The sequence below is a fragment of the Helianthus annuus genome, chromosome 3 (assembly GCF_002127325.2).
Source record: "Helianthus annuus cultivar XRQ/B chromosome 3, HanXRQr2.0-SUNRISE, whole genome shotgun sequence".
In the NCBI taxonomy this organism is placed as follows: domain Eukaryota; kingdom Viridiplantae; phylum Streptophyta; class Magnoliopsida; order Asterales; family Asteraceae; genus Helianthus; species Helianthus annuus.
This window is the reverse complement of record NC_035435.2, coordinates 130,061,824-130,088,053: the sequence shown is the minus strand read 5'-3', so window position 1 is coordinate 130,088,053 and position 26,230 is coordinate 130,061,824. Positions and strand designations below refer to the sequence as shown.

The 26,230-nt window shown below is 36.3% G+C and overlaps 1 protein-coding gene and 3 long non-coding RNA genes across 5 annotated transcripts; 3 read left to right on the top strand and 1 right to left on the bottom strand.

Moving 5' to 3' along the window:
• Positions 1 to 403: 403 nt before the first annotated feature.
• Positions 404 to 10,921, top strand: LOC110935536 (beta-glucosidase 18). Its single transcript, XM_022177919.2, has 13 exons — positions 404 to 615; positions 6,892 to 7,065; positions 7,173 to 7,239; positions 7,719 to 7,777; positions 7,874 to 7,949; positions 8,030 to 8,104; positions 8,613 to 8,700; positions 8,778 to 9,030; positions 9,114 to 9,229; positions 9,320 to 9,572; positions 9,666 to 9,768; positions 10,304 to 10,409; positions 10,495 to 10,921. The coding sequence occupies exons 2-13, from the start codon at positions 6,913 to 6,915 to the stop codon at positions 10,718 to 10,720; spliced, it is 1,575 nt and encodes a 524-aa protein (XP_022033611.1). The 5' UTR covers positions 404 to 615; positions 6,892 to 6,912; the 3' UTR covers positions 10,721 to 10,921.
• LOC110935537 lies at positions 5,125 to 6,153 on the bottom strand. Its single transcript, XR_002589188.2, has 2 exons — positions 5,814 to 6,153; positions 5,125 to 5,651 (listed from the first exon to the last, which is right to left on the bottom strand). It is a non-coding gene; the product is annotated as an uncharacterized LOC110935537 (long non-coding RNA).
• Positions 10,922 to 15,789: 4,868 nt separating the features above from the next.
• LOC110935538 lies at positions 15,790 to 17,751 on the top strand. 2 transcript variants are annotated; one of them, XR_002589189.2, is made up of 3 exons: positions 15,790 to 16,263; positions 17,042 to 17,117; positions 17,583 to 17,751. It is a non-coding gene; the product is annotated as an uncharacterized LOC110935538 (long non-coding RNA). The 2 variants fall into 2 exon arrangements; XR_004889858.1 differs by lacking the exon at positions 17,042 to 17,117 and having other exon boundaries at positions 15,794 to 16,263.
• A 4,118-nt stretch (positions 17,752 to 21,869) lies between these two features.
• On the top strand, positions 21,870 to 23,833 carry LOC110935540. Its single transcript, XR_002589191.2, has 3 exons — positions 21,870 to 22,346; positions 23,124 to 23,199; positions 23,665 to 23,833. It is a non-coding gene; the product is annotated as an uncharacterized LOC110935540 (long non-coding RNA).
• The last annotated feature ends 2,397 nt before the right edge of the window (positions 23,834 to 26,230 follow it).

Sequence of the window (26,230 nt, the reverse complement as noted above, 5' to 3'; positions counted from 1 at the left end):
ACCGAATCGATATCTATCCAATAAAAATCAATTAACTAATAAAACAATCAAAATTATAAAACAATATTAGAAAAATCTTTGATTACTTGCTTTTAATATGTATAATAAATGGTTAAAAAGGCAAAAATACCCTTGGGTAACAAGATTTAACAAGAAAATCTATATGAGTTAGAGCTAAAGTACAAGATGTGCAACAATTTTGGTCATAAAGAGCAAAACTTATCAAAATTCATTGAAAATAACACCGCCTAAAAAAGATATAAAGATAAAGGACAAAACGTGTAACTTTTCCAAAACTAAAAATAAAAATGAATTATTTTAAATAGAAAAATTATATAAAATCTAGTATCTTTATGTTCACTCCATCTTTTTATTAATAAGTTTATACCTTTTAAAAGCAAGTAGTAAGATAAAAAATGATATTTGTTTATTTATAATGTCAAATCCTGCGACTAATGTCAAATTGAATACTGTATGTATATAAAGTAAACACTTTTGCATCTTGAGCCAAATAAACTACTGATCTCGATCAAAACCCCAAACAAATTTTCTAATATCAATTACTATCGATCAAGTTCATCCAAGATTCAGTTTCGAATAAACCGCTCGTTTGAGGTAAGTTCTTATTTTAACTTCATTTTCTTTTGAAAGGCTATCTTAACTTCATATAGAATGTTGATGGATAGTCGATTAGTGGTATATCACATGGGGTTTCACGGAATATTCGCCAAAATGCAGTCGAATCTGGGTTTGGGTCGCTGAGATGGGGTGAAGAAGATGATAAGTTTGGGTTTAATGTCAAATTTGGCTCTGAAGTTTCATTATTTTCACTTTGCTCACATCTTTTAAAGATTTTGTACTTTTGTGATCAACTCTTGATTCTTGCATTATCCGAATACAACTGTATATAGGTTGACCCCACGGTTTCTTTTTTTTTTTTTTAGTAAATTCACATTTTAGTCCCTGAGTTTGTCCTGTCATTTTAGTCTAAATAATTTTTTTATTCTTTAGGTCTTTGAGTTTTCCATTTTTTTGCTATTTTGGTTCAACCCACTAACTTCGTTAAAAAATAACAGTTAACGCACACTAAATAGTTGGTAGTTGCCATTTTCATCCAAAAACCATTTTTTTTCTTTTATTCAGTTATTATATATTAATATATAAAAAAACCTTTAATTAAAAAACCCTTAAACTAACAAAAAAATACATATTAATATATAAAAAAACCTTTAATTTTTTATAAACAGAATATTAATTAATATATATTAAAAAAAACCCTTTCATTTTTAAAGTATTTTTATATATAAGAAAAATCCACCAATCCCCGATTGTTTTATACGTGCGAGGTGGGCGGTGATGAGTGGTGGAGGTGTGTGGCGGAGGTGGATGGTGATGGATGACGGAGGAGGTGGAGGTGGAGGTGGGGGTTGTAGACCTACGGTGAGAGAGAGAGAGGGTGAGTGGGTTGGGGATTGGTGGTTTTTATGATTTATAAAAATATTTTTAAAAAAATTAAAGGTTTTTTTTAATATATATTAACTAAGGGTAGGGATATGGTAAAAAGTGTCTAAAATGTAAGAAGGGTAAGAAGTGTTTTAAACCATTGGATATTTGATCTAATGGTTGAGATCAATAGGGTATAAAATGTAAATTGTGTTTTAATTAGAAGGACCTTATGTAAAAATTGAAGGGCAATAGTGATTTTTCCAACATTTCAAATATGGTAACCGTTTCAAAACCACCCATCAAACTCCTAAAAATCAGCGAATTATATGTAACCGCCATCAATCTCCAAAAAAAATCAGCGAATTTCTTCATACTTTAAAACATTCCCAGATTTTTAAAACGTAATCGCAGATTCAAGTCATGGTGTTTTAAATGGAGACATTGTTGATGGCGTGGTGTTTTATCTGGAGACATTGTTCATGGCGTAGTGTTTTATAAATACAAAACATTCGCAGATTTAAAACACCATGACTAGTATTCAAGTCATGGTGTTTTATCTGGATACCTTGTTCATAGTGTGGTGTTTTAAACATCTATGATTCAAGTCATGGTGTTTTATCAGGAGACATTATTCATGGCGTGGTGTTTTATCTGGATACATTGTTCATAGCGTGGTGTTTTATCTGGAGACATTGTTCATGGTGTGGTGTTTTATCTGGAGACATTATTCATGCCGTGGTGTTTTATCTGGAGACATTGTTCATGGCGTGGTGTTTTGTCTCTAGATGTTTAAAACACTATGCCATGAACAATGTCACCAGATAAAACACCACGCCATGATTCAAGTCATGGTGTTTTATCTGGAATCCCCAGCAACCTTCTATGAATATAACACCATACAACTTAATAGAACACCAGAATAAAACACTATGATACACATTAACCTGCATCGCTGGACTCCATTGAAATTGATATAAAACACCAGAATCGAAAAAAGGCGCAGACGTTAAACAACTGGAATGGGGATATCGATTACAAAATTCGTTCAAATCCCTAAACAATCTCATGGACGGTTATTTTTGGATTAGTTATGTTGAATTTGAATTAAATGACAAAAATGTACAATTACAAAACTACCCTTTTGAATTAATTAAAAGGATGGACACTTGTCATTCCAGGAATATTTCTTACACTTCTTACAAATTAAGCACTTTGTACAGGATCCTAAACCTATTAACTAATATTCTGTTTTTAAAAATTTAAAGGTTTTTTATATATTAATATGTATTTTTTAATTTATTTTTTAGTTTAAGGGTTTTTATAATTAATTTTTTTAAATATATAATTGAATAAAAGAAAAAATGGTTTTTGGATGAAAAAGGCAACTATCAAACTATTTAGTGTTAGTTAACTGTCATTTTTTAACGAAGTTAGTGGGTTGGATCAAAATGACAAAAAAAAATGAAAAACTTAGGGGCCTAGATAGAAAAAAAAAACTTTGGACTAAAGTAGCAATTTGGGACAAACCTCAGGGACTAAAATGGTAATTTACTCTTTATTTTTATGGGAAAAGATCAAATAGGAAGTTTATTTTGGCTAGGAAGTGTAGGAAGCAATAGGATTAGGACATGTGGCAACATTTAAAATAAAGAAAAATGGTATTTTAGTCAATCCAACCCTTTCTTCTTCCTTTTCAAAAGCCAGTAACTTCAAAACCCACCACCTTCAACCATTTCTTCACTTTCTATCTCAATAATCACTACATTATAGTGCGATTTTCATCACCAATCAATGATTCAAACACCCGATCAACGTGTTCTTCAACTTTTTTTTGAAGAAAACGCAGTTTAATTTCATAAAAAAATCTCGTTTTTTCCGGTGATTTTGGAGATAATCACTCGATTCGTTCGATTCGAGCGTTGATAAGTGTTTCAATCATTCAAACTTCGTTAATTGTTGAAGAAATCACGTCGATCCATGTAAGAAATTCTTTAATTTCATTTTTATGATCTTGGTTTTTGATTTATTCATTGCATTTTACGATCTTGGCGGGGGTCGGGGGGCAGCGCCCCTGGTAGCGGGGTCCCAGGGGCGGCAGCCCCTGGCCGGGTCCAAGGGGCAGAGCCCCTGGCTGGGGCTGTAAATTGCCTCTGGAAAACTGCATTCGTAGACATTTTTTTATCTTCTGCTTCCTGGTTCAGACAATTCACATACAAAACTGCATTCGTAGACAGTGTTTCTGGTTATGTAAACAACAGGTTCTGGTCATTGCGTTTTAGTTAGATTCTGATTCTGTGAACAACAGTTTCTGGTCATTGCGTTTTAGACAGTTTCTGGTTCTGTGAACAACAATTTTTGGTCATTGCGTTTTAGAAATAAAACTTTTTGAAGTGTTTTTACTCATTGCGTTTTAGGTAAACACATTTTTATGTGTATTCAGTTCATTGCGTTTTAGAGAGAACAATTTCTTTTGTGTTTTTAGGCCATTGCGTTTTAGAAATAAGACATTTTTATGTGTTTTCTAGGCATTGCGTTTTAGAAATAAGACATTTTTAAGTGTTTTCTGGCTATTGCGTTTTAGAAATACGACATTTTTAAGTGTTTTCTGGCCATTGCGTTTTAGAAATAAGACATTTTTAAGTGTTTTCTGACCATTGCGTTTTAGAAATAAGACATTTTTAAGTGTTTTGGGTGCATTGCGTTTTAGGTAAAACACATTCAGTCCATTGCGTTTTAGAAAGTACACTTTCTTTTGTGTTTTTAGGCTATTGCGTTTTAGAAATAAGACATTTATTTGTGTTTTCTGGTTATTGCGTTTTAGAAATAAGACATTTCTTTGTGTTTTTTGGTGCGTTACGTTTTAGAAAAAGTCATTTTTTTACGTTTTTTTTCATTGTGTTTTACGCAACTAGGTTTTCTCCATTGCGTTTTACGCAACTGGGTTTTCGAATTTTTTTTTCGAAAATATAGCAATAGTATACTCGTTTTGAAGAGAAAAAAAAAACGCTCGTTTTTTTGGTATAATTTTTATAAAAAAATAATGTCGTATGAAAAAGTTATTAACGTTTAAAAAATGAGGGGAATTGGAGGAGAGAGAAATTATTGTGCTGGATTGACTATAATGCCCCTAACAAACCCACGCGCCTCCTTTTTTTTGCTTCAATTTCATTCATTTAATCTTAGCCCTTGATTAACTAAATGGATGATCAAGATCACTTCCTAGCCTTCCTAGCCAAATAAACTTCCTAATGTATCTCCACCCAATGTTACGTGTATATATACGTTGACCCCACGATTTTTACTTTTTATATGTTACGTGTGTATATATATTATGGATTTTTGGCCTACCCGGCCACCCCTAATTCCCTAAATGCTAGCTCTTAATATGTGAGTTTAAATTTAGGGTAACTTACATTTTATGTTTATAGTGGGTTGCAGTGGATAGTCTTTAACTTCAATAATTACAGTCATAATCCTTTATTTTAAAAACATGTTGCATGTTTCATGCTTTACCTCACCCAGTTAGAAAATTAAGTTAGTTCTGAGCATGTGCTTCGCACGTAAGGGCATTTAAGACCATTCACTTGCCAACTACCCTACCATATAAATACCACCTTTTCTCCTCCCAAATCCACATTAGGGGGGTGTTTGGGTTAGCTTATTAACTTATAAAAGTCATTTTAAAAGTCCTTTTCTATTTCCCAAACACTATTGCAACAACTTATTAACTTATAAAAGTCAATAAGTTAAAAGTTGAGAGAAAATAAGGAATGCCAAACACCACCTAGGGTTTATCCAAAATCATCACAGTTAAAATGTTGGAGCAACCAACAAAATCATCACCGTCACCGTCGACTACACTCAAATGGGGGCGATATGCTTGGAAAAATTGAAAGATGCTCCGGCGAGAGAGACGGTTGTCATCTCTCTTGCCACAACATCATCTGCTTTCGGATCTTGTTGAGCCGATGACGGGATGTGAATGCTCTCATACGTTACTCTTTCTCTCTCTCTCTCTCTCTTATAGATATGTATCTATGTCTTCTGAATCTCTCTAGGCGATGAAGATCTTGTTCTTGTTCTGCATATCATAATATTTTGCCATTCAACAATACCCACAAAAGTTCCAACAGTAGTTTGCAAAAATTGGATTTTTTTGAGTATTCAACATAACCCACAAAATATTTCACCCAATTTAACAAAACCTACAAACAATTTGAACAAATATTTATAAAAATTGGTTCTATTTTATGAGTTTTAACAGTTCTTTCAGGGTAAGGAATAAAAATATAAGATATCGGGCTCAAACCACAGGGCTCAGGTTTTATTTAAAACAGGCCCAATACCATTATTTAAAATTATGTTACCTTCTTCTCTTTTCTTCTTCTGTTTACCATTCACGAGCAGAGCCACTTCAGCTTCAAGAAAACATTGTTGTCACGTGGGGCATCAAATAATGAGATTCGAAAATTAAATCCGTTGAAGTTAATTATCATGTCTGCGGCATCATTGAGGGAACTGATGGAGGTGTGTAACGCAGAGAACTTTTTCATTGGGTTTCTGTAAGAAACTGATGATGTAAAAGGTAATTTGGTGGTTATGGTGGTGGAGGTGGGGGGTAGCTGGTGATTATGGTGGTAAAGGTGGTGGTAGCTGGTGCTTTTATGGTGGTGTTTCCTGAAGAAGGTAGTTTTTGAGAGAGATTGAGTTATATATTAAAAGTTTTATTGTTCAAATTTATTAAAGATAAATAAATGAGTAAATTACTAATATACCCTCATGTGTTATGCACATGTCATACTTAACTAAAAATTTTAACCAGGTTAGAGCCAAAGGACGTAGAGTGTAAAGGGTTTTCCAAATAAAGGATTATGACTGTAATTATTAAAGTTAAAGGTTATCCACTGTAACCCGCTACAAACATAAAGGACGAAAAATGTAACTTACCCTTAAATTTAAGTTATTATAGTTTACCGTCATATATAATCTGGTTATAAAAAGTAATCTTAAAAAAATAATAAAGGACTAGGTGAATAAAAAATGAAACGTGTGAGGCAATTATTGGATAAGGGTGTTAGGTTGCATGACACATAGGTGAGAGATTAGTAGTTGAAAATGTGATAAACTCGTATTATTTTCATGATCTTTAAGGTATGATCTATGTTTTATATTCTTTCAATTGTCATGTAATTATTTATATTATTTCTCAGTAAAAATAATTACTTTTTTTTATCACGTCTCATAATGAATTAGTAGTCTTCCGGTGGTCCATTGATAAACACAAAGCCTTTAAACACCTTGAAAAAGGAAGGTCTTGGGGTTCAGGTGTCAGATACGACAAGAATAAAAGAAATTTGCCGTTAAAAAATGGTTATCGTCAAGTCAGCCCCTTAAGTTTCGTAATTCACACTTTTCTGATTGCATTTTGGTTCCATATATTTGTAGTAAGCTCCAACGGTTGCTTCTATGATTTGGTGCAACTCTGTGGTTTCATACAATTATTGCAAGTTCCAATGGTTGCTTTTATGTTGCTTCTTGTTCTTGGCTCATGGAGAAAACATAAAAAGATCAGATTTTCCAGATGAGTTTCTGTTTGGAGTGGGAACATCAGCATACCAAGTATGTATGCTCTTTTAATCTTTCTTTTCGATTTTCGATTGGTGGATGGGTTGGTGACTTAGTTAAAAATGGGATTTATATGAATTTATCTTTATATGGTTTTGTAGATTGAAGGTGCATATCTTGAAGATGGTAAAAGTCTCAACAATTGGGATGTATTTTCTCTTTCCCCAGGTGACAACACTCTTTTTGTTTGTTTGTTTTTTAGAGTAACATACACCGATGATTCCGTGTGGTTGACCAAAATTATGGATTTGGTCCTTAGCTTTCCAAAGGTACATAGATGGTCCAAAATTATGGATTTGGTCCTCAACTTTTGCCATAAGTACATGGATGGTACCTGTGGTTTGCATTTTGTAACGCATTTTGTCCCCAACTTTTTCAATAAGTACATGGATGGTCCCCATGGTTTGCACTTTGTAACGCATTTAGTCCCTAAGTTGGACCTGCTGAAACCTTTAGATATGTTAGTTTTAGGACGAAATGCGTTACAAAGTGAAAACCATAGGACCATCCGTGTACTATTGAAAAGCTAGGGACCAAATCCAAAATTTTGGTTGATTCATTTTAATTATTTTATTTTATTTTATTTTTTAATTTTTTTTTATGATAACTGATGTCTTTTTATGTTTCTTTGTTTTTTTTATGTGTAGGCACCATTCGAAATGGTGACAATGGATTCATAGCAGATGACCATTATCATCAATATCTGGTATCCGTGTTTTATATTCGTTTTTCTGTAATTTATATAACAATCTTACTTTCAGTTCTGTAAAACTATTTGAATCTTTTTCATCAACTGTTGCAGAAAGATATTGAGCTCATACAATCTCTTGGTGTAGATACTTATCGTTTCTCTATATCATGGTCACGAATTCTTCCAAGTACGATACGCAACTTAAAAAAATATTAAAAAAGACCAAATATATATTTGTTTGTTAATCGAAATCTTGCACTGTATCAGGAGGAAGATTCGGTGATGTTAATCCAGATGGAATTATGTTTTATAACAAAATCTTGGATGAACTCGTAAGCAGAGGTAAATAAGATTTTGAGTAAAATGCCATTTTCGTCCCTGAGATTTGGCCAGTTTTGCGAATTTTGTCCAAAGGTTTGTTTTTTTCGCATCTAGATCCAAAAGCTTTGAAATCTTGCCATTTTCATCTGACTTGTTAACTCCATCCACTTTTCTGCGTTATGTCAGGGGTATTATCGTCTTATTTGTTAATTTAAAGGGCAATTCGGTCTTTTTCACTTTATGTACAAGCTATTAGCCGATTAGCATAATGTACATAAAGTGAAAAGGATAGAATTGCCTTTTAAATTAACAAAAAAGACGAAAATACCCCTGACTTAACGGAGAAAAATGTATGGAGTTAATCAGCCGGATGAAAATGGCAAGATTTCAAACCTTTTGGATCTAGATGCGAAAAACAAACCTTTCGACAAAATTCGCAAAACTCAGGGACGAAAATGTCATTTTACTCCAACAACTTTTCAATCCAAAACTAACACACACTAACCATGAATTTGCAACTAAAATGCAGGTATTAAACCTTTTGTAACAATTTACCATTTTGATTTTCCTCAAGAACTTCAAGATCGATACGGGTCTTGGCTCAGCCCATTAATGCAGTAAGTAAAAACTAAAAAGAACTCGTTTGATCCGTTCAATTCAAACAAAAAGTGAAGAAACTCGCGGTTTGTTGTAGGGAAGATTATGTTCATTATGCGGACACATGTTTCAAGAATTTTGGTGACCGAGTGAAGTATTGGACCACTATGAATGAACCAAACTTGTTTACGCAAATGGCTTACCAGAACGGAAGATATCCACCTGCTCGTTGTTCACAACCATTTGGCGATTGTCCAGCTGGAAATTCCGACACTGAGCCTATAGTTGTTATGCATAACATGTTACTGGCACATGGCAAAGCTGTGAATCTATACAGACGAGATTATCAGGCAATCAGTTGACCTTAACGACTTAAAGTTGACTTCTTTTCTTATATGTTGAAGATCAATTGACTTGAGAAATGTATGTGCAGCATGAACAAGGTGGATCAGTCGGGATTGTTCTAGATTGTTTAATGTATGAGCCGTTGACTGATAACGAACTTGATCAAGAAGCTGCGAGAAGGGGTTTGGCTTTCTCTATTGGCTGGTATGCACACGTGGATATTTAATTTCCGACTTTTCAAAATTAATTCAAAATTTTTTATATAATTTTTTTTCTTTTGTTATTGTTAAATAGGGCATTGGATCCACTAACGTTTGGAGATTATCCGTCGGAGATGCGCCAGTATATTGGAAACCAACTGCCGCAGTTTACCAGTGCCGAAAGAAAGTTTATGAGAAACAGCATTGACTTTATTGGAGTCAACCATTACTCAACTACCTATGCAAAAGATTGCCTTTATTCTGATTGTAGCATATCCGCCAATCGAGCAACTAAAGGTTTTCTGGATACAACTAGTGAACGAGATGGTGTTCAAATTGGTGAACTGGTATATACAAAAAAAAAAAAAAAACTTTTTTGCCACTAGGTTTTCTTTTCTTCTATTTTCTTCATTTGTTTTATCGTTTAATCTCGGTGACAGACGGGCATTAGTTCGTTGCGAGTAGTTCCAAGAGGCATCGGAGAAGTTGTAGAATATCTAAAGGAGAGATACGACAATAAACCCATGTTTATAACTGAAAATGGTATGCAAGTGGTTCATTGTTGACTTTTTAAGTGGTCAATTCTACATTTTTAACACACGAGTAAAATGCCATTTTCGTCCCTGAGGTTTGGCCAGTTTTGCGACTTTCGTCCAAAGGTTTGTTTTTACGCATCTGGATCCAAAAGTTTTGAAATTTGCCATTTTCATTCTGCTCGTTAACTCCGTCCATTTTTCTCTGTTTAGTCAGAGGTATTTCCGTCTTTTTTGTTAACTTAAAGAGCAATTCGGTTTTTTCCAAGAGTATTCGGTCTTTTTACATAAAGTGAAACAGACTGAATTTCTCTTTAAGCTACGCAAAAAAGACGGAAATAACTATGGCTTAATGGAGAAAAATGGATGGAGTTAACGAGCCGGATGAAAATGGCAAGATTTCAAACCTTAGATCCAGATGCGGAAAAACAAACCTTTGGACGAAAGCCACAAAACTGGCCTAACCTTAGGGACAAAAATGACATTTTACTCTCTACACAAAGTCAATATTGATATTGTTGTTAATCGTTAATCAAACACCAAAGGATATTCGGAGCCTCAAACTGAAGGACAAGATCAAGACGCCATTCAAGATTTCAAGCGAATCGAATTTCACCAAATGTACTTGTCATCCTTGGCGCAAGCAATCAGGTGATCATAAGTCATAACGTATAAACTCAGTTGACTTAATTCTATTTTGACCGGTCAAATCATTTTTAAAACATGCATTTTACAGGGATGGTGCCAATGTAAAGGGCTATTTTGTGTGGACATTGATGGATGATTTCGAATGGATTATCGGGTATAGAATCAAATTCGGATTATACTACATTGATCGCCAAACACTTGCTCGGGTCCCTAAAATGTCTGCAAAATGGTATCAAGATTTCTTGAAAAACAATACTCAAACACCGGTAATTAGATTATCATCAGAGTTGGTGCACAATAAAGCTGACTCGTAAAGATTCGTTCTGACGGACAATTTCCGTGTTGTAAGTTGTGAAGTTTTGTGTTGTATGTTATGATGCTAAGAGAAGCATATGTGTTAAAGATTCAATATTGCAGGAAACTTGTATGTGTTAGTTGGTATGTTTTCTATTTTTCTTATATTCTTGTTACTTGCCATTTTGATCATGTGATTCAAGTGATACAAGAATTTATCAGTGGTTTAGAATCATCAGCAACAAGACATTTAGTTGTCCTTGAGCTCATAATATCATTTGTTTTCACTTTCCTGACAACCGGTAAGAGCACCCGAAATGGGGTCTCCACAGACCCCAGTGGGGACCACTGACACAGCATTGTGCGGTCCGTCCATGGCTGTTTGAGGCGAGGGTGATCGGGCGGATGGTAGGTGTTGGCCCCTTACAGTTTTAAACTTTTTTTTTTTTTCAGTTTATGATTATATTAATATAAAAATTTGTAGGAGGTTTCTAAAAATCTTTACGAGTTAAATGCCCGGATAGTCTCTGTAGTTTGCCCTTTTTTCACCTTTAGTCCTAACTTTCTAAAATTACAGCTATAGTCCCTAACTTTTCAATTTTTGTTCAAGGATAATCCCTATGCCTAACACCAGTTAGTTTTCTCAGTTAAGAGAGTGTAAAATGACAAAAATACCCTTTTCTTAAAAAAAGGGCAAACCACATGGACTATCCAAACATTTAATTAATAAAAAAAGGTAAAATTACCAAAATGTTGGTTGACCAAGTGTGTTTTCAAATTTGTTACCCTCCTGCATCCTTGAAGGACTACTCAGCCTCGGAAGCGTCCCTATATTTTGTTGAAGCGTCCATGTCCTATAAGCTGACACGTGGCATTTTGCATGTAGGCCCAGACGCATCCCAATACGTCTTTTTCTCTCTCCTCTCTCTCTTCTCTTTCTCTTTCTCTCTTCTCTCTTCCTCTTCTTTTGGCCGACGCATCTCTCTCTCTTTCTTCTCTTTCTCTTTCTCTCTCCTCTCTCCTCTCTCCCAATGCACATTTCGTCATCTTCCTTGAACCCCATTTGGGATCTTTGACTGTGTTGATCTTCAACACTGTGGTTCCATTTTAATTAGAAGAGAACGAGAAAAGAGAGAGAGAGAAGAGAGAGAGAGAGGAGAGAGAAAGAGAAGAGAGAGAGAGGAGAGAGAAAGAGAAGAGAGAGAGAGAAGGACGCATCCCGTACTCCAAGGACGCATCCTGTGTTTGAAAGACGCATCCCGTGTTTGAAGGACGCATCCTGTGCTTGAAGGACGCATCCCGTGTTTGAAGGACGCATCCCGTGCTTGAAAGACGCATCCCGGAATGGTCCTTTCAAGGACGCATAAACATGTCGGACACGTGTCAGCTTCTAGGACATGGACGCTTCAACAAAACATAGGGACGCTTCCGAGGCTGAGTAGTCCTTTCAAGGACGCAGGAGGGTGACAAATTTGAAAACAGCTTTGGTCAAACGACATTTTCGTAATTTTCCCATAAAAAAAATCTAATTAATAAGTCAAATTTCAAGTGGGCCCCACAACCTACCCCACCCTCACCCACCCCTATCATCTTCTTCTTCTTCTCGACATCATCACCCACCTGCAAATCAGATTAAACCAACCCCACCACCTTCATATAGCGCTATAGGTTGTTCCAGATGGGAGACGTAGTATGTAACACCCCGTGTTTTCGAATGTCAAAGTCAAAGTCAAAGTCCAAGTCAACTTTGACTTTCTTTGACTGTAAATAGTCGATTTTATGTTTTAGTTGTATTATGTGGAGTAAGTGTTGTAATCAGCAAGAATCGAAGTAATCGAATGTGTTTTAAAGCGAACCGACCTACGACTGTGAATAATAGGAAGTAACAATGCGATAAAGTTAACCTAATCAGTAATCAAACCGATCTAACAATCAATCGAACTCGAGACTCGAATTATGCGAATTGTGGTGTGGTTATACGTGTGTGTGTGCCTTATGTGTTACTTGTGCGTGTTACTTTATGTTTGGTGCGGTATTCAAGCAAATTAATCGAAAATCGAATCGAAACTCGAAAAGCAATCGAACTTAATCGAAACCGACATCGAAACGTGACTTATAGAAGATTGTATGTTAGATATAGTGGTTGGGATTAAAAGTAATTTGACTAGGAACTCTATCGTATTCGTATCATCGCCCATCGAAATCGAAACATCAAAAATCGTCGCAAAAATACTCAAGGTGCGTGGCGGATCGAGCAGGAAGCATCCTGATCGGACAGGCCAGCCGATCGGCTAGCATCTTGCCAGCCGATCGAGCAGCCCACTCGATCGGAGCTCCCGGCCGATCGGCTGCCACTTTCCTCTTTTGGAAGCCTATAAATAGGGCTGTCATTGTCATACTTTCCATTTTTGGAAAGCTCTGACCGAACCAGTTATCTTCATCATCTTTTCTCAGATTTCTCTCAATCCCGGTAAGTTTCTACCCTAATTCTTGTACGTTTTTGATCATTACTTGATTCTACACCTTTCTATCTTTCAAAACTTGGATTCTAACCGTGAAATCACCAAGATCTAAGTGTTCTTGGGTGATGTCATCATGGTGTCCTTGAAGAACATCAAACTTTGGCATCATTCAACCATGAATAGCTTAGATCTAACCGATTTCCACATAAACAAGTTAATATCTATCATAGATCTAAACATTATCATGGTGTGAAGGATTGAAAGAAGGATTTTCAACTTTCTTCCAACTCTTTTACACTCAATGCCTTCAAACCGATAGAAACGGAGCTTGAACCGGCTAACTAATCACTCAAACAGTTAAAAGGTTCAAGATTCAGGTTCTATGAACAAGGTTCACCGATTTCGGGTTAAACTCTAAACCGACATTCCGAACCGTTCAACCGGCCGAACTTGGGTGATACCTGTTCGAGCCAGAGAAACAAGTAGGAACGGAGGTTGCCATAGTTCAACACGTTGTCAAGGTATCTTGAAAGAATGACAAATAAACAAACAGCCAAGTGTTAGACGAAAGGCCGACCAGGTCAGACTTGCTGGCCGAACGGCTAGGCTGATCGAACAGCCTAGCCGATCGGACACACCAGCCGATCGACCGGGCCAGCCGATCGGCTAGCACATGGCGTCCCACTTTTCCAAACTTTTGAAGTATAGTATTGACGAAGTAATGATTGATCGAGTGGGTCACTCGATTGGTAAACATTACTGTTCGGATCATGAGATACTATGCTTCAACACTTAATCGTTTTCACAACTCGTTCGTAGTAGGAATGCCAGCCGATCGAACAGACTGTTCGATCGAGTGACATTCAGTTGAGGACCACTTCTGAAATTCCTAGCCGATCGAGTGAGCTAGCCGATCGAGCGAACCGCTCGATCGACCGACTTGAAAGGTAGGAACACTTTAGTGTTCTCAAATGCTGCAACGAAAACTTCAAAAGTTCAAATCCTCAAACACAAACACAGCAGAGGAAGAAACAACCCACTCGAATGGTCCAGCCGATCGAGCCTACCGGCCGATCGAACAGGACTGTCCAATCGGATAGACCAGCCTATTCGATCCATTCACACTTGTTTACTTTCCACGTTACTCATTGTTGTGCTATCGAACTATTCAGGCTAACCCTACTCCCAGCGCTCCCTTCAATCCATAATCAATCACTGTGAGTATACTCGAACTCCTTTTGCTTTAGCACTTTTGGGTGTTACATACGTTACTTATCAAAATCACAATCGAACACACTATTCAAACTATTTGAACGCTAACCGATTGCATGTATTACGTGATTAAATGTATGCTTGTTATTATGTTTACACGTGGAAAGCTGTCCACCTGCCTTAGCAACGTAGTACTATAGTTTGGACTCAGCACCCGTTTACCCGGGGGTTGTTAAGGACAATCTACTTGCATGATTTACGGTGGTGATCATGTATTGCGAACTGTGTCGGACAGTCAACCCGCAGTAACTGGTATTGATAGGTCCATGTCGATAATTTACATGCATCATTGCTATCTGTGTACGTGCTGGTTATGCGTAAACTATTCGAACTCTATATGCTATTATCAAACTTGTATGCTCACCTTTACATTATATGTATTGACTTTATTTTAACGTATGTGACAGGTGTTTAAGCTGCTAGGATGCTTAGTTGTATGGTGATGAACTCAAGGCTAGGGAGTCTAGAAACAATAAACATTTGTCTGTAATAATTAAATCTGAGTTGTTGGAACGGAATTACTTGTCTTGTTGCTTTCTGTGATAACTTGTTATTTATTTGGGACACGTTATGGGACGTGTCATTTAAACTGAATTTATATAATAGTTGTTGTGGAAAACTTCTGGACAATCTGTTTCGCTCAGTGCCGCGCCCCGATGATTCCGCCATCGGTTGGGGTGTGACAGATTGGTATCAGAGCCATAACTATAGGGAATTAGGTTGGACACGACCTAGTCCGGGTCGCTGTCTTAGAGACCTAGGCTATAGTTAGGAACCATCCGACCAAGTTTATGTGCTTATTCTGTAATCCTTCACTATCACTGCACTCTAGTTTCAAATAAAAGTCGGTAGATTTTGTAACATCCGTCAAATTGGATTCTCAAAATCCGACCCGTTTTGAAATTTTGGATCCTAATCCTTTAACTCGGGAATTTTTTTCGCGAATTGAATAACTGTCGAAAGATTTTTTTATTTATTTTTAATATAATTATCAATATGGTTATTTATTTATTAAGTTAAACTTAGTTAGTTGTTAGGTTTTAATATTGGTTTTTTTTTTTTAGTTAATCTAAGTTGATAACTAGTTAGAAAGCTAAATATAGTTAAGGGGCTAGAGTGCAAGGCTTGAAACTTAAAATAAAAAATAATAATAAATAAATAAATAAACCGTAGACCCCTTTGGATCCCGGCTCACCAAACAACAACTCAACCACTACACTAAGCTTTTCATGTGGCATTTATTAAAATTACATGCATTTTTACATTGAATCCATACAAAAGTAATGATTTCTTTGTCTCTCACCAAGTTCCAAAATACAACAAGCAGCATGCGGACCTTCTAAAATTTAATTGAGCAATAATTTCGATTCTTTTTTTTGCCGCCAATGTGCCAGCTAGAATTTGGGTGGGTCGTTTCCTTTTTCCCCTTCCTTTATACGAGCACCTTCCATTTTCCTTGTTGATTGGCCCACACTAAAGTTCCTATATTTGCAAATCAAGGATCTAGACATAATAGGCTTGAAATGTGACCATAAATTGGTTAGCCCAGCCTTTGCGACTCACTCACAAAACTCAACCTCGCCTCTCTTGAAACCTGCACGCCACCGGAGTTACATATTCCGCCGGAGCAAACGGAGTCGCCAGAGATCGAGGAAGCCGCCGGAGTTTGAAGTGATCACCGTAAACACTTTCGCCGTAGTCGGAAACTCAACGGAGTTACGTACGGAGGTCACGACAGGAAACCTTGCATCATCGAGCACCGGAGAAAGCCGACATCATCGGAGAACGCATCCGTCGCCGGATTCGCGTCGGAGGTTCACAATGTTTCGGTATACCCCTTTCCTTCGATTCAATCTATTCTAGTGTTGCATATACATATATTTTTACGAGGAACTGTTAAAGTCACCTCCTTCAAAAATTCCACCATGTTCTGTGTGTTTTAATTCAACTATTAAATAGTAATAGATGGGAAGAAATGGGTATCTAAGATCAAAGGCTAAACATTTTTGGTGGGTTTCTTTTGGTTCGCTGGGTTTTCATTAAAAAAAAGGGAATGAACAGAATTTGTTTAGTTTGAATTATGATCGGTGTTAATAAGTTGGTTTTTGTTCAGATTTTTCCTCAGACCATGTTTCCCTTATTTTTATTCCTCTTTCTTATTCTTTTTTTTTTTTTTATCAAATTAAGATTTAGATTTATCATAAAAATCTGAATAAACTATAGATTATATATTTTATGTCTTATATTTTTAAGAAGTATATGACCACTTCGGGATCGACTAAACGCCATCAAGAAATATAGTTAAACACATCCAGGGTAGTAGAGACTACCGGTTTATCCAAGGTTGTTAATTCTTTTAGATTCTATATTTAATTCCTTTACTGATTTATCATTTTTTTTGCTACTTCATGTTTTAAGTTAATTCTTTTTCCTTTTATAACAAAAACTCTAACGTAAATAAATTGTCAATTTTATTCCTTTTTATAACTATAAAGATTATAGTGATATAAAATATAATATACAAATTATTAAATGATAAATATTATGATTATTTATTTTAAACCAATAAATATTAACTAGATCGTTATGTGACATTTTAACATCTAGGATAAACCGTTCGTTCTCTTGGATTTCTCCAATCCTTACTTGTGTGTTGTTTCAAGAATTGTCACACGCAACCAACGTGAGTATACTCGAGCCCATTTTTACTTTTAAACACTTTGGGTGCAACATGTATTCTATATTAAACGCACGAAACCTTGAAACTTATTTGAAACATGCTCTATCCATTTAACATGAAACATGAAACTTGTGATACTTGAGACTATTTTGTGCTATGTGAACGTTTAATCCCTGTGTGTAGTTCCGCCTTAACAATAGTAGCGCTATAGGGGTAATGCACCCCCCCGTTAGTCTTTGGGGTATTGTTAGGAGGAGACATATTAACCTCCCGTGAAACTTTGGGTTAGGTACTTTAACGCATTGGAAACTTGGGCTATCACTTGGACTGCGTGAACTAGCATGGCTGAAACTATTTTATTATGAATCATGTTGGATTTGAGCCTTTTATTCTATTATGCTATGTAAACAAACTTGTATACTCGCTCATTGCCTTTGCATTGAAACTCTATTTTAATACATGTTGCAGGTTGACTAATGAAGTATGGATGATTGATGAAACAAGTTTAGGGTGGATTAGATACACACCTAGATTAATCTATCTTTTATTGTAATGTTTTGTTATGAAGCAATGTTGTTATTTTTATTTGAATCTTGTATGATGTTTAGTATTGAAATGAAATTTGAATTTAATTAAATATTGTCACGTAGTATTATGAAGTCTCTTGCAATCTATACACACTTCGTCTCATCCCGATGTTTCCGCCATCGGTTGGGGTGTGACAGATTGGTATCAGAGCCATAACTATAGGGAATTAGGAAAAGTAGGAATGCTTTAACCTAGACTATAGTTTTAGAGCTTTATTCTCATGTTTTTTCTTGAAACTACTTGCATGCTATCTTATTTGCCTTTATTGTTCTCTTTTCATCTTTCAAACATATATGTCACTTATGTGTTAACACTTGACATGCTACACTTGTTTTATTATGTGTTAATACTTGTTCCATTGTTCGATTCTTTATGTGTATTCTGTGCATATATCTCTATGTGTGGTACTTGTTTTATTGTCCTACTCTTTATGTACCATTCTTGATGTGCATTCTTATGTGTTTATACTTGTTTGCGTATTCCTTTAACATACTCCCCTTTTCTAAAGCATTTTAGTCGATTTTCTTAAACTCGAAAACACTCGTATTGTACAAACGAGACGAGTTTACCAAAATAGGCGTGAAACCCACAATTTGGTAAACAACTTTCATTCCGTTTGATTCTATTTTTGCACGAAATTCACCATTTAAGTTAGGAGTGGAATCCACATCTTAATGGAAATTTCAAATTTAAATTCATCAAGTTAGGGTACGAAGTCGTCAAGATAGGGGTGAAACCCGCACCTCGTCGACTAGTCCCACTCCTTGATTTTCAAAAATCCCGCCAAGTCTCGAATTTCCGATGGATTGGAACATGTAGTAACTGGAAGGGTGAATACCGTTAACCGAGATATCGGCGAGAGTATTCTACCTATTAGGCCAAAGCATGTTTCTTAATTCCAAAAGATCTTTCGATCACTTTGGTTAGTCACTGTTCCGTTTGGAACCATCCAAGTTTTATTCGAACTTACGCTTTATTATTTTCGATCTTTTGTCACTTTTGAACAACTTTTCGAGATTTCATCTTTGCGCAACATCATACTCTTACTTTTCATACGATTATACATTATTAGCATGCATGATTTCACGTAATTTTATTTACCCCTTTTATAACAACGAGCAGAGACATATCATCGAGATAGGAGTGATTTCCTTAACTTGATGATTAACTCCGCTTCTTTTCTCATCTTACAATGAAATCATCAATGGATTTGGGGTGATTCCCTTACCTAGGTGATCGTTACAGAGGCTTTCTTTTAAAAGATTATATTATGTAAATACGATCATGTTTATATCTAAATCATTTATCATTAGTCAAGTCCCTAATTATTTCAAAATGCATTGTTATATAAACGAATTTTCTACCCCACAAACTATTTTCATATAGCTCACTCACACAAAATTCTTAACTTATAGCATAAACGCTATTCCTCGACTTTCAAAATCTCACGAAATGCTACTTATCCACCGAGGCTATCAAAAAAAAAAAAAGTTCAATGCCCACAAAATTTCATATTTCACGTAATTACTAAAACACGCTCATCTCGCATCACTATACTAAAGAATACTAAATTTTTCAATTGAGAATCAAACCAGCTTTTCATACAAAATATTACAAATATTATACAGTCGTTTACTAAAACTTCTTTCAAAATCAATAACACATTTTTATTAAAAGACGTTTTTTTTTCAGCAAAACACTAAGTTCATATACCAAGATCCTTTTCCTAAGGATGAAGCTTTTCATAAGAATCTTTAAACTTCGGAGTTAGTAATACAAAATTTCTTAAAACGATGCGAACTTATTAATCTCTAGAACTTTCCAAAATCTCACTCCATACGTCAGTTAAATTCAAAACACGTGGGCAAGGAAAACTTCATAGGAACCAATGACTTTCAACTATATCAATTTTTGAAAATCCATAGTAGCATTTCCATTCCTTTACAAAGTAACTTTTCACATAACCAATAGACGTATTATACTCTCTTTACATTCACAAACTAAAGCCTATATTTCGTGACAACTCGATTTATTTTAACTTCACGTTTTACGCAAACAACTATATATGCATATCATTTTACATGTTTAGTCACAACAATTTCACGCGCGTCACTTGTCCCTTTTCTTTCATACTCAAAACTTTTAATCTTTTACGCGCATAAACTCGTGTACTTCGAGTTATACTATAAACAAAATCATTATTTCCTACATCCATACTTATACATTTTATGTCTACACTTATATTTATACTTACACATTTATGTTTACAATTCAAAATTCATACATTTGCGTTTATAACCTCACATATGCAATTTCGTTTGTATCTATATTCATACCCTTATACACATTCATGCTCACTGGTACTTGTATTCATTTCCCCTCGTTTACGTTATTACCAATGTTTACATTCATATTTCCACTCGTACATTTTTTTTATATATTTAAGCATGTTTTACACCTATAGTCATATTCACAATCATCTCATACATTTCACTTACACCTACACTTATACAATTATGGATACACTAATGTTCACAATCATGTGTTACTCATATTTATTCGATTATGCTTACACTTATCTCCATGTTCATACACTTTGTTCATGCTTATGCGATTAATCCTACACTTATATACATACTCATACATTTTATTCATACTCGAACATTCATGTTGCAACCTTATATTCACATTCATATTCATGCATCTTATGATCATACTTATACCCTCGTATTCGCACTCGTACTCGTGTTTATACTCTCACTTATACGATGTATGTTATACTCGTACTTACATTTATACTCTCATTTATACGATTTATGTTTAGGCTCACGTTCGTTTGTTTATGCTCAAATTTGTACCCACATATATACTCATTTTTCATACGTGTTATGCTTATACTTGTGCTCATACTCTTGTCATGCTTTTTGTGCTTATGCTCACATGCGTATTCATATTTAAACATATACTGTGCTCATGCTTTCTTCATAATTTATACTTCTGCATCTATACGGGAGCGAAACCCGAGGGATTTGCTTACGTTAGTCCTATACTATTTGGAACACAAACATGCTTATATGCTACATTTCTATACACATAAAATCTTATTTTCATAACTTAGGTATACCTTAATTCATACGCAACTAGTACAAGCTATGCGGATTATGCGACAATCAGTATAATCGCGGGTGCACACGGGATTATAGTGATAAGCGCATAAGAACCATAGAGTGTACTACTGTGTACGGTAAGACACGGAACGTAACATTGCACCGAATAACGAAACGGACGTAACGTGGTCAAAACATGGTGGATACGCCACTGGTACTTCCTATATATACGTGTTTGCACCATGTTGCCAAAGTTTCATAAAACGTGCCATGAGAAATTCAGAGTTTTGTAGACCTTTTGGACCTGATACAAACTTTAAACAACTCACAAACGCATTATATCTAAGAAACACTACGTGAAATTCACGTTAAGCTATGTGAAAACTCATGTTATGCTATTATTTGAAAAGTACATGCTATGAGACACATTCATGAAAACAATTTCCTTAAACAAACATTATGATCAAGCCTCATCTATTCACTCTTTTAAATCTTTAGATGTCATCTTTTCAATAGTCTTCATCTTAGATTTCGAGGACGAAATCTCCTAAAGTAGGGGAGACTGTAACATCCGTCAAATTGGATTCTCAAAATCCGACCCGTTTTGAAATTTTGGATCCTAATCCTTGAAACTCGGGAATTTTTTTCGCGAATTGAATAACTGTCGAAAGATTTTTTTATTTATTTTTAATATAATTATCAATATGGTTATTTATTTATTAAGTTAAACTTAGTTAGTTGTTAGGTTTTAATATTGGTTTTTTTTTAGTTAATCTAAGTTGATAACTAGTTAGAAAGCTAAATATAGTTAAGGGGCTAGAGTGCAAGGCTTGAAACTTAAAATAAAAAAAAATAATAATAAATAAATAAATAAACCGTAGACCCCTTTGGATCCCGGCTCACCAAACAACAACTCAACCACTACACTAAGCCTTTCATGTGGCATTTATTAAAATTACATGCATTTTTACATTGAATCCATACAAAAGTAATGATTTCTTTGTCTCTCACCAAGTTCCAAAATACAACAAGCAGCATGCGGACCTTCTAAAATTTAATTGAGCAATAATTTCGATTCTTTTTTTTGCCGCCAATGTGCCAGCTAGAATTTGGGTGGGTCATTTCCTTTTTCCCCTTCCTTTATACGAGCACCTTCCATTTTCCTTGTTGATTGGCCCACACTAAAGTTCCTATATTTGCAAATCAAGGATCTAGACATAATAGGCTTGAAATGTGACCATAAATTGGTTAGCCCAGCCTTTGCGACTCACTCACAAAACTCAACCTCACCTCTCTTGAAACCTGCACGCCACCGGAGTTACATATTCCGCCGGAGCAAACGGAGTCGCCAGAGATCGAGGAAGCCGCCGGAGTTTGAAGTGATCACCGTAAACACTTTCGCCGTAGTCGGAAACTCAACGGAGTTACGTACGGAGGTCACGACAGGAAACCTTGCATCATCGAGCACCGGAGAAAGCCGACATCATCGGAGAACGCAGCCGTCGCCGGATTCGCGTCGGAGGTTCACAATGTTTCGGTATACCTCTTTCCTTCGATTCAATCTATTCTAGTGTTGCATATACATATATTTTTACGAGGAACTGTTAAAGTCACCTCCTTCAAAAATTCCACCATGTTCTGTGTGTTTTAATTCAACTATTAAATAGTAATAGATGGGAAGAAATGGGTATCTAAGATCAAAGGCTAAACATTTTTGGTGGGTTTCTTTTGGTTCGCTGGGTTTTCATTAAAAAAAAGGGAATGAACAGAATTTGTTTAGTTTGAATTATGATCGGTGTTAATAAGTTGGTTTTTGTTCAGATTTTTCCTCAGACCATGTTTCCCTTATTTTTATTCCTCTTTCTTATTCTTTTTTTTTTTTTATCAAATTAAGATTTAGATTTATCATAAAAATCTGAATAAACTATAGATTATATATTTTATGTCTTATATTTTTAAGAAGTATATGACCACTTCGGGATCGACTAAACGCCATCAAGAAATATAGTTAAACACATCCAGGGTAGTAGAGACTACCGATTTATCCAAGGTTGTTAATTCTTTTAGATTCTATATTTAATTCCTTTACTGATTTATCATTTTTTTTGCTACTTCATGTTTTAAGTTAATTCTTTTTCCTTTTATAACAAAAACTCTAACGTAAATAAATTGTCAATTTTATTCCTTTTTATAACTATAAAGATTATAGTGATATAAAATATAATATACAAATTATTAAATGATAAATATTATGATTATTTATTTTAAACCAATAAATATTAACTAGATCGTTATGTGACATTTTAACATCTAGGATAAACCGTTCGTTCTCTTGGATTTCTCCAATCCTTACTTGTGTGTTGTTTCAAGAATTCTCACACGCAACCAATGTGAGTATACTCGAGCCCATTTTTACTTTTAAACACTTTGGGTGCAACATGTATTCTATATTAAACGCACGAAACCTTGAAACTTATTTGAAACATGCTCTATCCATTTAACATGAAACATGAAACTTGTGATACTTGAGACTATTTTGTGCTATGTGAACGTTTAATCCCTGTGTGTAGTTCCGCCTTAACAATAGTAGCGCTATAGGGGTAATGCACCTCCCCGTTAGTCTTTGGGGTATTGTTAGGAGGAGACATATTAACCTCCCGTGAAACTTTGGGTTAGGTACTTTAACGCATTGGAAACTTGGGCTATCACTTGGACTGCGTGAACTAGCATGGCTGAAACTATTTTATTATGAATCATGTTGGATTTGAGCCTTTTATTCTATTATGCTATGTAAACAAACTTGTATACTCGCTCATTGCCTTTGCATTGAAATTCTATTTTAATACATGTTGCAGGTTGACTAATGAAGTATGGATGATTGATGAAACAAGTTTAGGGTGGACTAGATACACACCTAGATTAATCTATCTTTTATTGTAATGTTTTGTTATGAAGCAATGTTGTTATTTTTATTTGAATCTTGTATGATGTTTAGTATTGAAATGAAATTTGAATTTAATTAAATATTGTCACGTAGTGTTATGAAGTCTCTTGCAATCTATACACACTTCGTCTCATCCCGATGTTTCGGCCATCGGTTGGGGTGTGACAGATTTAGTTAGGAATAGGTGTGAAAGCCGCAAACTCCTGACCAAACTGCCTGACTTATACTGATTTCATTCGTTTATTCATGCTTACCTCATTATTTTTTACCAACAAGCAAGGGAGATTATACCAAATCAGGAGTGAAATCCATATTTTGATGCATAATCTCCTTTATTTTTATCAAAAACAAGGAAGAAATTGCTAAGCCAAGGGGTGAAACCCTGACCTTGGCAGTTTGTTCTGGATTTTATTTATCTCACCAAGGCATTCGATGGACTCCAACGACCTGAACTCACAAGTATGACCTAGGAAGCGCGTGTGGAATGCCCAAGAATCGAGGCAGGAACACGACCTCCAGAGTCGAAAGTGACGACAAGTCTACTGCAAATAGTCGAATCGCCTTGGGTAGTCAATGTCTAGTAGCCGCAGACAATCTATCTCTCGGTTTTATGTGTTTCAATTCTGAGAACCGCAACCGTGTACTCTGATGAACCGTTGATTTTATGTGTTTCTGTGTGCGTTACCTGTTTACGTGCTTATGTTTTGGGATATTATTCGATTTCGCTATCATTTCAATCGACACACACGACTCACATTTGCTGCTCTATCTCAATTCGACATCCTGTAATCGCAACTCTAGACGATATTATACTATATTATGCTATACGACAAAGTTAGGCTAATACGATGCCATTTGATATACTATACGAGCGACACGCGAGCTTTGGATGATAGGATCTTGAGACAGTCAGAATGCTATATGTGCCTATAGGGAAATTACGTGACATTACTTGCCTCTGTGATTAAGTGCATAGGTTACGTGTTTTTGTGTTTACATGACTCTGTGCTTATGTGCTTTTGTGCTTACGTATCTGTGGTTATGTGCTTATGTGTCTATGTGATACGTATTCCGACGTGATTCTAAGCTTTAGATAGTAGTAGACGTGTGAGGTGAGATTCGGTTTCGTTGTGTTGAGACTCGTGACGATGTCTAATGCAGACCATGTCGTCATCTGGATCCCGACCCCGAGCCCCACTTACCCGACAGGAAAAGAGGGACAGACGTCTCGCTGCCATCATCTCCAAAACTGTGGCGAAAGCTGTGAGTGAGGTGTATGAAAATGCTAGCAAGTCGTCTGAAGAATCACGAGCTGAAATCCCTAAGGATTCAAGCAAGGCTGCTTTCAGCTTCAAGCAGTTCAAAGCACGCGGACCAAAAGAGTTCACCGGCAAAGATGGTCCAACAGCCATGTTTCACTGGTTCGACTCGGTCGAAGTCACTCTGCGCCAGAGCGGATGTCCTAAGCATCTCCGCACTCTCAATGCTACAGGCGTCTTCCAGTCCCGTGCTCTAGACTGGTGGACGGCCGGACGAAACAAGCGCGGAAATGATGCAGCTTACGGGCTATCATGGAAGGAGTTGAAAGCGATTATGATCGAGGAATTCTGCCCTCCTCATGAATGCCAAAAGCTGGAGGACGAGTTCTGGGAAATCAAGCAGAAGGATGGAGACAACGCTGCTCTCACTGCTCGCTTCAAGCAGCTTAGCATCATTTGTCCTGATCAAGTCAAGACCTCTGATCAAGCCATCAAGAAGTACATTCGAGCCCTACCCGACTGTGTAGCCGACTTTGTTCACGCCGCCAAGCCAGCAACGATCGAAGAAACCTACCTACTCGCCGCTGAGATTAATGATAAGCGAGTCAAGTCTGGTTTCTGGGATAAGCAAACCAAGTCTCTGCATCAAGCCACTGCAACACCCACCGACTTATCTGCTCAACCCTCCAAGTCTTCAAGAAGGAAGAAGAAGAACAACAACAGCTCCAGCAACAAGAGCTGTGCTGCCGCGACAAACGCCACTCCTCTGCAAACTGTACCAGCTCAACAGCAGCAGCACCCTCGCTCAGCTCCAGTGATCAATGCACCGCCAGCAAAGCGTGCATACACAGGCCCTCACCCACTCTGCCCGACATGTTCGTATCATCATCCAGTGGGTCTAGCTTGTCGTTTTTGCGCTCACTGCAACCTGTATGGTCATTTCACTGTGAACTGCCGCTATGGTCCCCGTCAAGCCCCAGTTCAAGCTACTGCCAACCAAGCTCTGCTCCCTGCCCCTCAAGGCCAACCAGCAGCTCAAGCACCAGCAGTCAATGCTCGAGTCTGCTTTGCATGTGGTGACCCTAACCACTTTGCCAACAGATGCCCGAACCGGGTAGTCAAGCAAGAGCCCCAGCAGCAACAGCAACAACAGCAGCCTCAGCAACAGCAGCAAGCAGCCCATGCCCGAACCTTCAACATCAATGCCCGCCAGGCTCA